Raw genomic sequence first — 18,407 nt, 5'->3', positions numbered from 1 at the left:
CAAAAAAAAAAAAAAAAAAAAAAAAAGAGCAACTTAAATAATGTTATCTAAGTTTGTTACAGAAATGCCTTTATTAAATTATTAATAAGTATCATACCCTTTCCTTTTAGCAGATGGAAGGGAATAGCATAATAGAAGAAATATTTAAAAGTGTGGTGCTTTTTATAAATTCCAAAGACATTGTCCATTGTACTTTAAAAGAGTGACCTTTAAGGAATATAAGTTATACCTCAATAAAAAATTGTTCATAATACTATTTAGTGTCCATTCTGAAAAGGAACTACATGACAGTTGCTTAACAAAAAATCTGGAAACTAATCCCTAAAAATCTAAGAATTCAAAAATAATGTTAGGAAAACCTAGAGAAATATATCATTAATTTGTCCCTTAGATGTAGGACTGACATCAGCAAGATGTAGAATAGAAAGCACCAGACTCTCCTTCCTGCAATGAGACACTGAGTTAACAATACCACACCAATTCCTTCTCTTTTTGCTTAATATATTTTTATTGATTTCAGAGAGGAAGGGAGAGGGCGAGGGAGAGAGAGATGGAAACATCAATGATGAGAGAGAATCATTGATTTGCTGCCTCCTGCATGCCCCCCACTGTGGAGCCCGCAACCTGGGCATGTGCTCTGGGACCCTTCAGTCTATAGGCTGATGCTCTAGCCACTGAGCCAAACCTGCTAGGGCCACACCAATTCCATTTGTGGGAAATCCAGAAAACAGTTCAGAGGCTTCTGCACCACAGGTAAGTAGGAAATCAGCTGCATCGAAGCCAATAGTAAAAATTCATGGCACCCCTTCTCCATAGCCCCTTCCATGACACAGCATGATCAGGAGGAAACTCCCAACTCCCAGCTTCTCCTGGGGGAAGGAAAAGTTGGAGCATGTGTCCAATATTCTGACTTTTCAAGGTGCTGATGAGGGACTGGTTTCTGTCTGGTGTGTCTCAGAAGGCACACTTCCAATTTCATTTATAAGGCCAAAGACAAAAAAGTAAAACTGTAGGCCAATATCCTTGATGGATATAGATGCAAAAAATCTCAACTAAATAATAGCAAACTGGATCCAATAGCACATTAAAAGGACCATACACCATAAACAAGTAGGATTTATCCCTGGGGTGCAAGGATAGTTCAACATACAAAAATCAATTTATGTTATTCACTACATTAACAGACAAGGAGAAAATCACATATTCATATCAATAGAGAAAGAAAAAGTATTTGGCAAAATTTAACATACTTTTATGATAAAAAAAAAACTCAGCAAACTAGGAAGAGAAAGAAATTATCTCAGCATAATAAAGGCCATATGTGGTAAGCCCAATCAGACTTTTGATTCCAAAGGGCTAAAATTTTCATATATGTGCACATTCTTCTTCTTTATTTGTAATATGCTTAATGTAAACCATCTGTGTGTTTATTTAAAAAATTTAAGTGTAATACAGTTATACACTGCACAATGATGTTTTGGTCCAGGACAGACAACATATACAACAATGGTTCCATAATATTGTAATAAAGGTGAAAAATTCCTATTGCCTAGTGATGTCATAGCTGCCCCAATGTTGTAGTGCAAAGGTTTCAAAAATCAACAAGGCTGTGATTAGGTGGCAAACACTTTAACCTAGATGTGGATGAAGATGACATTGAGAAGCTCCTAGAGGTGATTCCTGAGAAACTGACTAAGGAGGACCTGTTGGAGCTGGAACAGGAATACATAGAAGAGGCAAGAGAAAAGCAAACTGCAGGGAGAAGAACCCCCAAGAAAATCCACAGTGAAGGTTTTAGCAGAAGCTTTTGCAGACTTCAACAAGTTCCTGAAAAGTTTTAAAACCAGTGACTCTAACACCAAAAGGTTTTCATTAATAGAGAGGAATATTCATGGTGCCTTATCTGCGTACAAGCAAACGTACAATGAAAATGGAAACAAATCAAGCGGACCACCACAGAAATATTTCTGAAAAAAAAGTGACACTTCCTCAAGAAGAGCTTCAGGCAGGTCCTTCAGGAGGTATTCCAGAAAAAGGCATTGTTACCATAGGAGAGGACAGCTCCATGAGTGTTATTATCCCTGAAGACCCTCCAGTGGGACAGGATGTGGAGGTGGAAGACAGGGATATTGATTATCCTGACCCTGTGTAGGCTTAGGCTAATGTTCATGAAAAGCCCTTTGTTTTTAACAAAAACATTTAAAAGGTTAAAAAAAATTTTAAAGTAGAAAAAAGTTTATGGAATAAGGCTATAAAAAAAGAAAATATTTTTGTATAGGTGTATAATGTGTTCATATTTTAAGCTATGTGTTAGTATAAAACAATCAAGACAGCCTGTTGTGGCTCAGGGGTTGAGCATCAACCCAGGAACCAAGAGGTCACCAGTTTAATTCCCAGTCAGGGCATATGCATGGGTTGTGGGCTCAATCCCCAGTAGGGGGCTTGCTGGAGGCAGTCGATTGATGATCGCTCTCATCATGGATGTTTCTCTCTCTCTCTCCCTCTCCCTTTCTCTCTGAAATCTATAAAAATATATTTAAAAAATAAAAATAAAAGAATCGGAAAGTCTAAAAAGTTTATAAAGTAAAAAAGCTACAGTAAGCTAAGCTAAGGTTAACCTATTATTAAAGAACTAGAGGCCCAATGCACGAAATTCATGCAAGAGCAGGCCTTCCTTCCCCCCGGCTGCTGGCACTGGCTTCCCTCTGGCACCCGGGACCCGGGCTTCCCTCGCAGCCCCGGCTTCATCCAGAAGGTCATCCAGAAGGATGTCTGGTCTAATTAGCAGATTATGCTTTTATTATTATAGACTAGAGGCCCGGTGCACAAAAATTTGTGCACTGGGGTGGGGGGTCCCTCAGCCCAGCCTGCACCCTCTCACAGTCCAAGAGTCCTCAGGGGATATCCTACTGATGGCTTAGGCCCACTTAGGCCCACTCCCTGAGGGGAGTGGGACTAAGCTGCAGTCTGGCCTCCCTCTGCAGGAGGCGACCAGGCAGGCTGATCATGAGACAGCAGTGCCCCCTCCATTGCTGTTCTCTCCTTCTGCCCACTGGCAAGTGCCTTGGCTGACCTGGTGCCATCTGCTCGCCATCCTCGCCCCCCGCCGATTGGTCATTCTGCCATTTGGTTGATTTGCATATTACACTTTTATTATATAGGATGTTAAACATGTTTTTAGTGTCATTAGACTTCTAATAATTTTACTAAGGGCTTCCATGAACATAAGAGGCATAAGCTACACTCTGGAGCAGATGTTACAGCTACACCCAAGTCTGAAGGCAGCAGAGCACAGAGACAAAGGACATAGACTGTGCACTCAGCGTTGGTCCAAATCACTGCTACTCTGGCAAGTTTTTTAACCAATGTAAACCTCAGGTTCCCCAACCATAAAATGGAGATAACAGTAGAGAATTATGAGATTAAACAAGAAAATACATAAAAAGCACATCTAATAACATCTAAATACACAATAACTCAATATATGTTAGCTATCATTAATCAATAGATTGACTACTGAATATGTCTTTGATGTTTACCATTAGTGACTAATTTAAATTAAAAAAAAACTAAAGCAGCACCAGTTTGACTTAATATGTTCTGGCTATTATATTCAAAGTGGAAATGACTTGATTGTTTTTTCTGATTTCAAAAATACACCCACTGACATTTAAATCATAAAGAAAATTATAAAGAAAAAATCACTCAAATTTATATATGCAATGATATATATTGTTATTGCTTTAATAATAATACTTCTTTTGAAAAGCAGGATCAATCTACCATCTGTTTATTTCTGTTTTTGAAATAGTTTAATTGTAGAGCTCTTGTTTCATGATCTCCATTCTATAAACCAGCCATAACAGGGACAAGGCAGCTCTCTGTTTTGGAGTAACAGAAAGAGTAGAGGTGAAGCCTCTGGCATCATCCTGTCTGGGTTCAAATCCTAGCTTTACCACTTACCAGACATATCATCAGCTTCCATATCTGTGACAAAAGAATTAAAGGAGTCTATATATAAAAGCCTAAGCGACCGTTGGACCCGTCAACCAGTTGACTGGTTGCTATGATGCGCACTGACCTCCTTTGCTATGCAAGTGCACATCAAAGCAACACTGACCACCAGGGGGCAGACGCTCAATACACAGGATCAGGCTCCCTCCTGTCTGGATTGGACTTGCAAGGATTGGGCCAAAATCAGCTCTCCAACGTCCCCTGCGGGGTCCCAGATTGTGAGAGGTTGCAGGCCAGGCTGAGGGACCCCAATGGTGCACAAATCCATGCACCGGGCCTCTAGTCACTACATAAAATACTTAACTAGTGCCTAGTATGCAGTAAGTAGTGTGTAAGAGTTTATTATACACTAGAGGCCCAGTGCATGAATTCATGCATGGATGGGGTCCGACCAGCCTGCCCCAATTGGGGCCAATCGGGGGCAGGGCCAGTCAGGAGGAGGGGCCTCAGGCGGCTGGCTGGCTGGCTGGCCCCGCCACCTGATCAAACTCCTGGTCAAAGGGACAATTTGCATATTAGCCTTTTATTTTATAGGATGGACACATAAAGGTACCTATGATATGCTGTTATATCAAGAAAAAGCAGCTCATAGAACCAATTATGTATAATATTATTCCATTTGTATAAAAAGAACAAAGTATATAATGACATATCTTTTTACATATAAGCATAAAATATTTAAAAGGCTATACATAAAACTGTTAATGTGATTATCACAGGGAGGCATTTTTACTGGCTCTATAATGTTTCAGTTTTTTACAACCTTTGTACTGGGCTACATATCGGGGCACACTGTGCTGTCTGTTCCTGGAACAGACAGATAGGAAGGTACTGACATCAGGTCAGGCCTTGAGATATGGTCTCATGGTCCCTCCTCAATGTATACTGTGCTCTCTGTTCCCGGAAAGCATAGATAGGAAGGTGATAATGCTGTGCTGTGTCGGGAACAAATTGCGTAAGCATGGCTTTGTAACTTTGTAGTTTTTGCAAATAAATTGCCATAACTCTTGCAGTCAGGTGCTGCAGTTCGAAGCAAAGGCTGAACTGCAGACAGCTGGCCAGCTTAATAAAGGTTCCTAAATTTAAATTCTGAGTCGGTGGTCTATCTCGCTGAGTCAACCCATAACACCTTCACGTATAGTATTATTAATAAATCAATAAAAATAGTTCAATTTAAAAATATATTTTTGAGGTGAAGAAAATAAAAAGAGAAAGTATAGGAAAACAAAACTCTAGGTTTTAAGAAAGATGGCTATAGTTATTTTCCTTTGCTATGCAAGAAAAAGAGAACTTAGAGTTTATAGAATTACTAGTAAATGTAGTATTAGTGGAAGTATATTATAGTAAACCCAAAGTTATAACTTCCTTTTCTTATATAGACATCATTTATGTGATTTAAAGAAAAATATGCGAAAGGAAAAGACAACATTTCAGTACCTTTAAAATTGTTCATAAATACACCCGAGGTGTTAAATTTAACAGAAAGGTAGGCTGAAGCATAAACTACTAAGTAAAGATAAAACTATAACATATTTCCGCTTTATTTTACTGGGGGCAAAGATACCATATAAAGCTTGAAGTACCTTTAATGCCCAAATGATATATATTCTAATTTATATAAGGAAAAAATCTCTATAAAATTTTAAATTCTAAAATTAAATTTTAAATTTTGCTTCATACTATATGATCTCTTTTCTGTTTGAGAATTAATATAGTGCCTATTGGCAGATTACTTTACCTATCTAAGCCTCAATTTCTTCAACTATAAAATAGGGGAAATATTCTATGAGTAGTGAGTGAGAACAGGCAGTATGCATGCAGAACATGAAAACAATAGACTTGGCCATTCTCACTCTATCATCTCTTTGTTGACATGATAACCTAAAACCGTGGTTGGCCACATGCGGCTCTTTGGCCCCTTGAGTGTGGCTCTTCCTAAGCCTTAGGAGTACCCTAATTAAGTTAATAACAATGTACCTACCTATATAGTTTAAGTTTAAAAAATTTGGCTCTCAAAAGAAATTTCAATCGTACTGTTGATATTTGGCTCTGTTGACTAATGAGTTTGCCGACCACTGACCTAAAAGAATAATCAACCTGATTCGTAATATTTTGTCTAATATATAGACTGTACTTGATAAACATATATACTAGTTTGAACTGAGTTCTTAGAACACTAAGAATATCATATCTTAGTTCTCACACATGGCATTTCTGTCCAATATCTCTCTCAAATGTCACCAGTCACATATAATATCCCAAACTTCTGACCTATGCTGATGACAGATCTCCATCTATTGTGATGTCATCCAGAACTTCATGGTAATAATTCATATGACAATTTTTCTGGCCACAGTTTAAAGGGCACTTCCTGTTTGTGGAGTAAAGCCTACCCCATTCTCAAAATATGTAACTGAAGGATTACAGCATGCCTTCCTGTGATTTCTTTACTATATCGTTGCCTAAGTAGCAATGAGTAAATCTTCTAAATTATGTCGTAAGACTTCTTGTCCAAGAAGCAATATATTCTGCAGTCTTGTTGATAAAATTGTTAAAAGACCATCCTTGCAGTTTTTGGGTCAATGGGGATATCACTGTTATGAACCTAGAATTTACAGAACACTGGCAAAAATTCTGAGGTACGTCGACTTGGATGGGTTTGACATACTACTCACAGATTACATCGCATTTGTGGAAAAATCAGGATACCGTTTTGAACTGAATTTTAATCTTGAATTTACTGAAATATGTGTGAATACAATTCTGTACTGGATTTTTGCCAGAAAAGGTAATCCTGACTTTGTGGAATTGCTTCTCAAGAAGACAAAAGACTATGTTCAAGACAGAAGTTGTAACCTGGCACTGATATGGAGGTAATAATCTCATATGTTTTCACCATAAAAGAAGAAAATTGCTATTTAAGAAATTATATTACTACTTTTTTCTAAAATGTATATGTATAGTGGCTATATATACATATGGATAAGAAATCTTGACTTGAATGCTCATTCACTTGTTCACTCTTTCATTCCTTCCTTTTCTTATTCAATAAATTTATATATATATATACATATATGTGTGTGTGTGTGTGTGTATATATATATATATATATTCAGTAAATTACTAGTGGTTCTGCTCTATAAAGCTTACATGTTAATGCTCAAGGTAATGCAATGTTAGACAATTTAAATTTCTCTAAGTAGACAAAGGTACTGTATACCGAGAATGTATATCTATAGTATGTATATAAATGGACTTTTTAAAATAAATTGACTTTCAAAAAATAATTTAAAATATACACACAAATTCACTTAGTAATACTTATTAAACACACTTATTCCCTCTTTGTATGTTAAGCATTGATAAATTTGACTCCAAATTCACCAGGATTGAGCACAATGAAAGCCAAATACCTGCTTTAGTCTGTTATAGAACAAACTTTCACATAGTCTGAATCTGTCAACCTAGCTAATAAATACTACTGAGGATCTTGTAAAAATAAATCTCCAATGTGACCTCTTTGCAGAGTCCATAACATAGAGTCTCAAGTTACTTAACTTGCACTAACTCCAGTTTGAGCTTTCATTTTAGGTATTGGTTTGATTAGATGTGCATTTGTTCATTCATTCAAAATCATTTATAATATTACTATGTGTGATGCACTGTACTAGGCATGATGATAGAAGCATATATGCAATGAAAAACAACACAGATAAGATCAGTTAAAGACTAAACCAATTTAGATTCCACCTGAAGTTGAACTATTTTCTTAATTGTGTGTCACTGTGGTATTGGAGAACTGGATTTCTTTCTTTAATGACCACCCAAATACAGGAACTGATAGCTCTGGTATGTAACATCAGTAATAAAACCCTGAAATAGCACTTTCGGTTGTTTTAAGGACTATTATATTTGTAACTATAGCAGAGATCAGCAGCCTCTAATATGGAGTGCACTAGCTGATGTCTCTCTTTTTCTTTACATTCCACATCTTATCTGTCAGGATATCTGTTGGTTCTACTTTCAAACAAGATACAGAATATGACCACCTCCACTGTTATCACCTTGTACCAAGCTAAGTGATTTCCCTCCTTCTATCCCATAACAAATTTTCAACAAACATAGGTCATGTTGCTTTTTTTACTCAAAATCTCCAATGGCTCCTCCATTCCATTTAGAATAAAAAATTAAGTTCTTACAGCGATCTACAAGGCTCCATCTGATGTAGCATCCCATGACCTGTGTGCTCATTTCCTACTATTCCCACCCTATTCACTCTTTCAGCCACACTGGCTCCCTCACTCTTCTTTCACCACTCCAGGTACACTCTCCTGCCTTAGGGTCCTCAAATATCCAAATGGCTAACTTCAGTTCCTTCTTCTTTATCCAAATGTCATCATTCTGCTATGCCCTCTCTTATCATCCCATTTAAAATTGGAAAATGCCCTCACTGCACCCTCCTGCACGTCCATATTTCTTATCCTGCTCTACTTTTTCTTTTCCCACTCATCAAACCTTCCAACATTATAAAATTTGCTTATTTGCAATGTTCATTTGGCATTGTCTGTTACCCCTCACTACAATATAATCAAGAAAGGAGGTATCTTTGTTTTGTTGATTCGTGTATCCTACGCACCCAAAACACTGCTGGCATATAGTATGTATTCAGTAAGTATTTGTTGAATGAATTAGTAGACAATAGTTGAAGTTATAGCCATAGATGAAATTGCCTGAGAATAATTAGTCAAATGAAAATTAGTGGAAAGGCCATATCTGCTTAAATGTTGAGGGCAGAGAAATAGAAACCAGTGAAAGAGGATTGAGAATAGTCAACTGTCTTAAATATCAAAGATAAACTTATTACAAAGAAACAACTATTAAATTTACCAGCTCAAAACCAAAGGAGAAATAGTAAAAGAAAATATATTAGAAATAATTAATATAGCTTCAAAACAAAATCATTCTCTGCATGTCTACATGGAAATATTATGCCCCATTTCATAAGCGTGTGTGGCAGGTTTTCAGATACAGAGAGTTCAGTTCATTAACCTCACATTTAAAAAAGGATTCCGGCTTTGCTTGCTTCATTCCATCCATATAAGTACTATTATAATTAACTGTCAGTACAGATTAAGCAGATTTTGGTTAATAGTAACATGCTCTTTAAACATGGGGATTAATCATATGTCATTTGGGTACAGATTAGACTTTTAAATCTCATTTTAAACTTACTTGAGTTTTAGTTAGGTTTTCAACATTTTTGGTGAAAAATATCTTATTTATAGGACTCTTAGGTCAAATATCTTCTTAAGGGTTAGCAAGATGAATAAATTAGATTGCTTTTGAAAATTTTAAATGATTGCACTTAACTAAAAATCTTATTAGGTCTGAAAGCTACAGAATAGATTTAAGGAACACACACACACACACACACACACACACACACATATATATCTATATATATATATACACACACATATATATATATATATTAGGGATAATAGTGAAAAAAATCAATTAAAAAATTTATGTGTCTACTATGGGCAAGGATTGTTCTAGGCATTAAGGGATATAACAGTGGACTAAAACAGACAAAAATTATTGCTGTTGTGTAGCTTAAATTTGTATAGTTCATCTTGCTCACTCATTTATTTTTGAAGAGAAAATTAAAGATTAAAAATGTCCAAAATGATAAGGGCTTAATGGAAGTATGCACAAAGTTCCATGTGGATAAGGGGAAGATCAGGTAATCAAAGAAGACTTCACAAAAGTGTTTATTAGACAGGGCCTTATACAATGAGCAAGATAGAATTTAAAAGGGAGGAAAATAACATATAAATCAAAGAAATGTGAGACAGTTGGATGCAGTGGTGTTTGGGGAAAGTGAATACCAATAAGCAGGATAAGAATGCAAAAGGAGAAGTAGTTTAGGAGTTCAATTTTGGATGTGTGTTGGGAGTACCTGTAAAAAGATGAAATGTCTAGTACAATATTGACCTGGAGACAATTCCAGGAGAGAGTGCATATATTTGTATATACAGAACTTAAAAGGATATAGATATACCATGAAGAGAGTTATGACAAAAACCCACTTCTTTTTTAAAAAAATATTTTTATTGATTTCAGAGAGGAAGGGAGAGGGATAGAGAGATAGAAACATCAGTGATGAGAGAGAATCATTGATCAGCTGCCTCCTGTGCACCCCCCCAACTGGAGATCGAGCCCGCAACCCCAGAATGTGCCCTGACCAGAAATTGAACCATGACCTCCTGTTTCATAGGTCAATGTTCAACCACTGAGCCACGCTAGCGGGCTACCCACTTCTTAATTTCTAAACTGCTGCTCTGCACTGCACCATCCTATTATTGTTTTGTTTAAATCACAAAATCTTGTCATTTTAGGGCTCAATGAAGTTTTGGAGATAAAGTAGTTGGTTTAGTGATTTTCAAACTTTACTTTTTGGAGGTCCTGATGGAATCATCACAGAGGAGGTCTCTAGGACCCCCAAATATACTTCAACCAGAGAACTTATCTAATACAAAATATTAATTTTTATATAGGTAATTCAGGTACAACAATTCTCCAATGTTGGTTTATGAAACATTCTTTCCAATCTTTTTGTTGGCAAATGCCTACTAATACTTCCGGTATTAGCTCCAGAATAAACTAGAGCAATGACTGTTCCAGTAGAGTAAGTGTCCTTCCTCAGTGCTTTTAGAGTGCCCCAACCATGCTTCTATCATAGTAATTATAACCCTTCCTTATATTTATTGAATTACTTGTCTGTTTCCCTTACTAGACTGTAATAAACATCTTAATACCAAGACTATATCTTTCATCTCTGCATACCTATTACTCAATATGCTCTAGATAAGCAAGTATTAAATGAATGAATAAATGAATGAATGAACAAGCTAATACATAAATGCAAAAGGAAACTGAGACCCAAAGAGGCTGACTTACTCAACATCGTACTGGCTAGTTAGGAGAACCAAAACCTAGAACCTAGAACCCTTAATCTTCATTTTTATGGCATTATACCATGTTACCTCCCATCTTAATTAAGTATATGCAATCTTAAAATTCCCCCTTTTGAATAATGCTTTCCTTGTTCTGCATAATTGTCCAAAACCAGAATTTATAGTTTGTATACTGTTCTGCAGAATATATTAGCATTTTATTAGACCAATCAAGAGAAACCAGAGACAAGAAGCATGAATAAAATTTCCCTTTCTTTAACCCTAAAAGTCATGTTTACTTGGCCAAATTAAGGCCTGATAACATAAAATACCCTGTGGTTGGTTCTACTATATCCTACCTATATATGGAGACTAATTCAACAGCAAACATAAATATCTTTAAATGAAACAATTCCAAGACTCTAAATGTAGAAACAGTAATTTTCATTTCAGTCATAGGGAAGAGAAATTTTCAAGTCTAGTCATCATGAAGCCCATCAGGAAAACAAGATTGCAGAGGATTTTCATAACTTTACTAAAGAAAGAAAATAAAATTCTGCCCTTGAAGGATCTGACATGGCATTTACATTTCTTAAACTTACAAATACCAATTCTAATGTTATTAAAGTGAAAAATTGAATTAAAAAAAAAGAGTTAAAGTAGTTGCACTTACTCCTCTTCATCCAATATTTAAACTCAATTCAAGCAGACCACTGACATATAATCGAGAACAATAAAAACAAACAAGAAGATATCAAAATGGTCATATAATTCTGTGATATTAGTAAGGTGAAATAAAAAGTCTTTCTCCCTTTTCCATTTTAGATTTTTCAGAGCTGCATCAGTTTTATAATACTTGTTATAATCACAATGGATTTCTCAAATGAGAAACAGAATTACTGTTACTAAAAGTAAAACTTCCTACACGTTGCAAATCTTTTGTTTGTTCTTACAAGTGTAAAAGGGGTTTAAGTATGTGGTAGAAGTTTTCTTGTTTCTTTAACCTTGAGTATGTTCTAGATTAATAGAGCAGAAAACTAAGACATATTCTATATAAAGTTACATGAACATTTAAGACATTTACTATATAAGCAAGTACTATTATTTTCCTATTATTGTTAAGACAAAGTGTTTACCATATCTCTTAGTTCTATATTCAGTGAGGTTCGTTTGTTTGATTCACAGAACTTTCACACCAGTATACTGTCCAAGCCCACTAAGTGGCATCACACCTCTACTTTATGTAGCTCAGACAAGACAATCTAGCATCTTAAAAATACTCCTGCAATATGGAATCTTAGAAAGAGAAAAAAACCCTATCAACATTGTGTTAACAATACTGCTCTACCCTTCAAGAGTGAGAATAATGGTTGATCATGAATTGGTAGACATCCAGGAAGATGCGAAAACGTGTTTAGTGCTATGTTCCAGAGTGCTTTCTGTCATTTCAATCAGAGAAATACAGGTAAGCAAAAAATTGTTCTTTGGATTTGGGCTCAACTATTGATCAATTTTAAGAAAAAAAATTGTGAGGCAAAAATGAAGTTAATTTTTAATCTATAGATTGTATTCATTGAAAAATCAATCATTGAGTATATGCTTATAAGTTACAATTAGACAAAATTCAAATTTTCTCCAATATCAGTCCTTTATTTCATAATTTTGTCTTCTAAATATATAGTTTATAGTTTATTTTAGTATTTACTAAGTAAATGTATGTTAATATTACATTCTAATTACATAAAAAATCTATTTTATTAGGATTGCTATGTTTCTTAAAAACACAATAAATTAAAATTTTAACAAACTTTTTCTGCCAATAGAATATTTTCTTTTTTTAATATATTTTATTGATTTTTTACAGAGAGGAAGGGAGAGGGATAGAGAGTTAGAAACATCGATGAGAGAGAAACATCGATCAGCTGCCTCCTGTACACCTCCTACTGGGGATGTGCCCTCAACCAAGGTACATGCCCTTAACTGGAATCGAACCTGGGACCCTTCAGTCCTAGGCTGACGCTCTATCCACTGAGCCAAACCGGTTAGGGCATATTTTCAATAATATTTACATTTCTCTCAAACTACAATCAGATTTTTTACAATCAGGATACAAATTTTTCTTTTCAAAATCTCAAAATAATTTAAGCATAAAAATATAAAGGTTTAGATCATATCAATTGATGCAGAAAAAGCATTTGACAAAATCCAACACCCTTTTTTTGATAAAAACTATCAGCAAAGTGGGAATAGAGGGATCATACCTCAACATAATAAAAGCCTTATATAACAAACCTATAGCCAACATCATATTTAATGGGCAAATACTAAAACCATTTCCCCTAAGAACAGGAACAAGATAGGGATGCCCACTTTCACCACTCCTGTCCAACATAGTTTTGGAAGTGCTAGTCATAGCAATCAGACAAGAAGAAGAAATAAAAGGTATCCAAATTGGAAAAGAAGAAGTAAAACTGGCATTATTCGCAGATGACATGATATTGTACATAGAAAACCCTAAAGAATCCATCAAAAAACTACTAGATTTAGTAAATGAATTTGGCATCGTAGCAGGATACAAAATAAACACCCAGAAATCTATGGAATTTTTATACACCAATAATGAACTCACAGAAAGAGAAACTAAAAAAAAAAATCCCATTTACCATTATAACAACAAAAAATTAAGATACCTATGAATAAAGTTAACTAAGGAGGTCAAAGACCTGTACTCTGAAAACTATAGGACATTGAAAAAGGAGATAGAGGAAGATATAAACAAGTGGAAGAATATACCATGTTCATGGAATGGTAGAATCAACATGATTAAAATGTCCATACTACCCAAAGCAATTTATAGATTCAATGCAATCCCCATTAAAACACCAATGGCATATTTCACAGACTTAAAACAAACTCTCCAAAAATACATATGGAATAAAAAAGACTCCAAACAGCCACAGCAATACTGAGAAAGAAGAACAAAGTTGGAGGGATCACAATACCAGATATCAAGCTATATTACAAAGCCACTAATCTCAAAACCGCCTTGAACTGGCACACGAACAGACATATAGACCAATGGAACTGAACAGAGAACCCAGAAATTGACCCAAGCCATTATGCTCAATTAATATTTGACAAAGGAGGCAAGAGCATACAAAGGAGTCAAGACAGTCTCTTCAATAAATGGTGTTAGGAAAATTGGACTGATACATGCAAAAAAACGAAACTAGACCACCAACTTACACCATACACAAAAATAAACTCAAAATGGATAAAAGAATTAAATGTAAGATGGGAAACGATTAAAAGTTTAAAAGAATCCATAGGCAGCAAAATATCAAACATATCTCGTAGCAATATATTTAACTGATACATCTCCCAATGCAAAGGAAACTAAGGAGAAAATAAACAAATGGGACTACATCAAAATAAGAAGCTTCTGCTCAGCAAAAGAAACTATCAACAAAATGAAAAGGGAACCCATTGCATACGAAAACATATTTGCCAATGTTATATCCGATAACTTCTTAATCTCCAAAATTTATAGGGAACACATACAACTTAACAAAAGGAAGTTAAACAATCCAATCAAAAAATGGACAAAGGACCTAAATAGGCACTTTTCTTTTTTCTTTTTTTTAATTTAAATTCTTTATTGTTGAAAGTATTACATATGTCTCTTTTTTCCCTCATTGACCTCTCCCCAGCCACTCCCACCCCCAGCACATGCCCTCACCCCCCTGGTGTCCGTGTCCGTTGGTTATGCATGCATACAAGTCCTTTGGTTGATTTCTACCCCCCTCTCTCACTCTCCCTTGCCTTCCCTCTGAGCAGTCTGTTCAATGCTTCTGTGTCTCTGGATCTATTTTTGTCTATCAGTTTATGTTGTTCATTATATTCCACAAATGAGTGAGATCATGTGATATTTATCTTTCTCCAACTGGCTTTAAATAGACACTTTTCAAAAGTGGACATACAGAAGGCAAAAAGGCATATAAAAATGCTCAAAGTCATTAATCATCTGAGAGATGCAAGTCAAAACAATAACGAGGTACCATCTCACACCTGTCCGAATGGCTATCATCAACAAATCAACAAGTGACAAGTACTGGCGTGGATTCAGAGAAAAAGGAACCCTCGTGCATGTCTGGTGAGAATGCAGACTGGTGCAGCCACTGTGAAAGACAGGATGGAGTTTCCTCAAAAAATTAAAAATGGAAATCCTATTTGACACAGTAATCCCACTTCTAGGAATATATCTCATGAAATCAGAAACACCAATCAAAAATAATATATGCACCCCTATGTTTATAGCAGCACAATTTACAATAGCTAAGATTTGGAAACAGTCTAAGTGCCCATCAGATGAGTGGATTAAAAAATGGTATATCTACACAATGGAATACTACACTGCTTTAAAAAAGAAAGAACTCTTACCATTTGCAATAGCATGGATGGACCTGGAGAGCATATGCTAAGTGAAATAAGCCAGTTGGAGAAAGATAAATATCACATGGTCTCACTCATTTGTGGAATACAATGAACAACATAAACTAACAAAAATAGATCCAGAGACATAGAAGCATTGAATAAATCATCAAACCTCAGAGGGACAGCAGGGAGGGTGGGCAGGAGTGGGGGGTGGGGGTAAGAGATCAACCAAAGACCTTATATGAATGCACATAATAACCAATGAACACAAACAGTAGGGGGATGAGGACCTGTGCTGAGGGGTGGGAGCAGACTGAGAGAGGTCAATAGGTGGAAAAGGAGACATATGTAATACTTTCAACAATAAAGAATTAAAGTATATATATTATATGTATACGTATATACAGTATGTGTATACATATATATATGTGTGTGTATATATATATATCCTATATAATAAAAGGCTAATATGCAAATCAACCAAACGGTGGAAAAACCAGTCGCTATGACGCACACTGATCCCCAGGGGGCAGACACTCAATGCAGGAGCTGACCCCTGGTGGTCAGTGCGCTCCCACAGGGGTTGTGCCACTCAGCCAGAAGCCCTGAGCTGGGCTCACTGCTAGCAAGTGCAGTAGCAGTGGCGGGAGCCTCTACCGCCTCCATAGCAGAGCTAAGGATATCTGACTGCTGGCTTAGGCCTGCTCCCCCAAGGACATCCCCTGAGGGCTCCCAGACTGCAAGAGGGCACAGGCTGGGCTGAGGGACCTCAGCCATGTGCACATTGGGGACGACCAGGCCAGCAGGGGAAGGCCGTGAGGGGCAACCAGGCAGGCAGGCAGGCAGAGGCAATTAGGGGCAATCAGGCAGGCAGGGGAGCAGTTAGGGGCATTAGGCAGGTAGGCAGGTAAGTGGTTAGGAGCCAGTGGTCCTGGATTGCGAGAGGGATGTCTGACTGCCGGTTTCCTGTGGGATCAGGCCTAAACCAACAGTCAGACATCCCCCAAGGGGTCCTGCTGGCCGGGCTGAGGGACCCTCCCCCACATGCATGAATTTCATGCACCAGGCCTCTAGTATGTATATACATCTTATGTAATAAAACCCTAATATGCAAATCGACCAAACAATGGAATGACCAGTTGCTATGACTCACACTGACCACCAGAGGCAGACACTCAATGCAGGAGCTGCCCCCTGATGGTCAGTGTGCTAGAAGCCGGGCTCATTGCTGGTGAGTGCAGCAGTGGTGGCAGGAGCCTCTCCCACCTCTGAGGCAGCACTAAGGGAGTGGGCCTAAGCCAGCAGTCAGACACCCCGGAGGGGTCTAAGTCAGTAGTCGGACATCCCTGAGGGGTCCCAGACTGGGAGAGGGCGCAGGCCAGGCTGAGGGCCCCCCAGTGCATGAATGTCGTGCATCGGGCCTCTAGTATATATATGCTTAAATATTTGCTCAGTAGAAAATACCTATCCCTCAGAAATGTGGAGGGATTCTTCTCCTTGATAAGATTTTTTGAGATAAACCAAATTTAGAGGGGGGAAAATCAACCATATGGAGGTCATGTTTACCCTAACAAAATGAACTGCAAATTTTTGCATCATTGTATCATGTCTACTAGCATAGCAAGAAATAAGTCTGCTTAAGGACAAGAAAGCTACTCCTATAAATTTAAACCAATAAAATTACCAAGGACTTTAGCAGTTCCCCTTATCTTTAAATGTGTGCCTTCAGAAACAAATTCCTTACAAATATAACTCTGCTGGTATTTTGTTTTTTCTTAAGTCTTAACAGTGCATATCAATCAACCATGCATTAGACCACCATAAAGAAAGCAAATTGGTCAAATTATTTTGGCAACCAATTTTTAAAACAAAAGCAATTAAAAATTTCTGCATCTTCAGTAACTTGCTTGTCCTCATTCAGTGTTAATCCTGCACAATTATTATAGAAAAAGAAATTCTCAACAAATTCCTTGAATGCTATTTCTTAGGAACAATCAAACTAGAAAAGTACTAGAATAGAATGAGTTGATCAAAATCATTTGCCTGAGGGGCAAAAAGATTATAGTTGGGTTCTAATCAATTACATTTTAATAAGCTAAAGTAGCACTGAGCAAGATGGTGAAAGAGCATAAACACTGGCTTAAAGAACACTTTAAATGCCCCTACTTTGCATTTCCATGCTTCCTTGTACTGCAGCTCCCCTATTGAGGCCTATATATTTTATGGTAAACATATATTTAAATGGTTTTACCTCTGGACCACAGTCCTATCATCACAGACTATGTCTATTTTGTGTACCAAAGCACCGAGCTCAGTTGTAGCATATACTACTTTTTTAATAACCAAGTATTGAATAAATAATGAAAAATTATCTATCATTTAAGTGAGAGTGTCATGTAGTCTGTAGAGTATAGGTTCTACTGGAGAAATGTCTGCAACACAGTAATACTTTTAATTCTAAGTCAACTACTGCTGTTTGGCTTCTAGAAGTAAATCTCTAAAAGGGCACCTTAACTGAAACTTTAAGACTTAGTCTTTTCGAGGAGAAACCAAGATGGCGGCATAGGTAAACACCAGAGATTGCTGCCTAGCACAACCACTTCAAAAATACAACTAAAAGACGGAACGGACATCATCCAGAACCACAGGAAGGCTGGCTGAGTGGAAATTCTACAACTAGAAGGAAAGAGAAAAGCATACCGAGACTCAGAGGAGGCACAGTGCGGAAGTAAAATACTAAGGTACAGAGGCGCACATGAAGCGGACTGGCGGCTGAGGGCGCCGTTGTCATTTTCAATCGGGAGGGAGTCTCAGGCTCTGAGCTCCAGTTCCGGGCAAGTCTCTGGGGACCCAAACTCATATGGGAGAAGTGGGACTGTCTGGCATCGGTCGGAACTCGAGGGCAGCTTTCTCTCGGAGGGGCTTGCAGCAATTGCTGGGACACTGAGAAGCAGGGCCTCTGAGAGCAGCCATAACTGCTAGCCCCGCCCTGTTGATCCC

The 18,407-nt window shown here is 37.1% G+C and overlaps 1 protein-coding gene across 1 annotated transcript in view; it reads left to right on the top strand.

Moving 5' to 3' along the window:
* Positions 1-6,355: 6,355 nt before the first annotated feature.
* ASB17 (ankyrin repeat and SOCS box containing 17) overlaps positions 6,356-18,407 on the top strand; it is a 14,821-nt gene continuing 2,769 nt past the window's right edge. The window contains exons 1-2 of the mRNA XM_005871927.2: positions 6,356-6,887; positions 12,159-12,438. Coding sequence (XP_005871989.1) covers positions 6,487-6,887; positions 12,159-12,438 — 681 coding nt within the window. The 5' untranslated portion in view covers positions 6,356-6,486. The remainder of the gene's footprint in view (positions 6,888-12,158; positions 12,439-18,407) is intronic.

This window comes from Myotis brandtii, unplaced genomic scaffold, assembly GCF_000412655.1.
Source record: "Myotis brandtii unplaced genomic scaffold, ASM41265v1 scaffold36, whole genome shotgun sequence".
NCBI classification, from domain to species: domain Eukaryota; kingdom Metazoa; phylum Chordata; class Mammalia; order Chiroptera; family Vespertilionidae; genus Myotis; species Myotis brandtii.
Note: the sequence above shows the minus strand (reverse complement) of the source record. Positions and strands in the feature narration are given on the sequence as shown.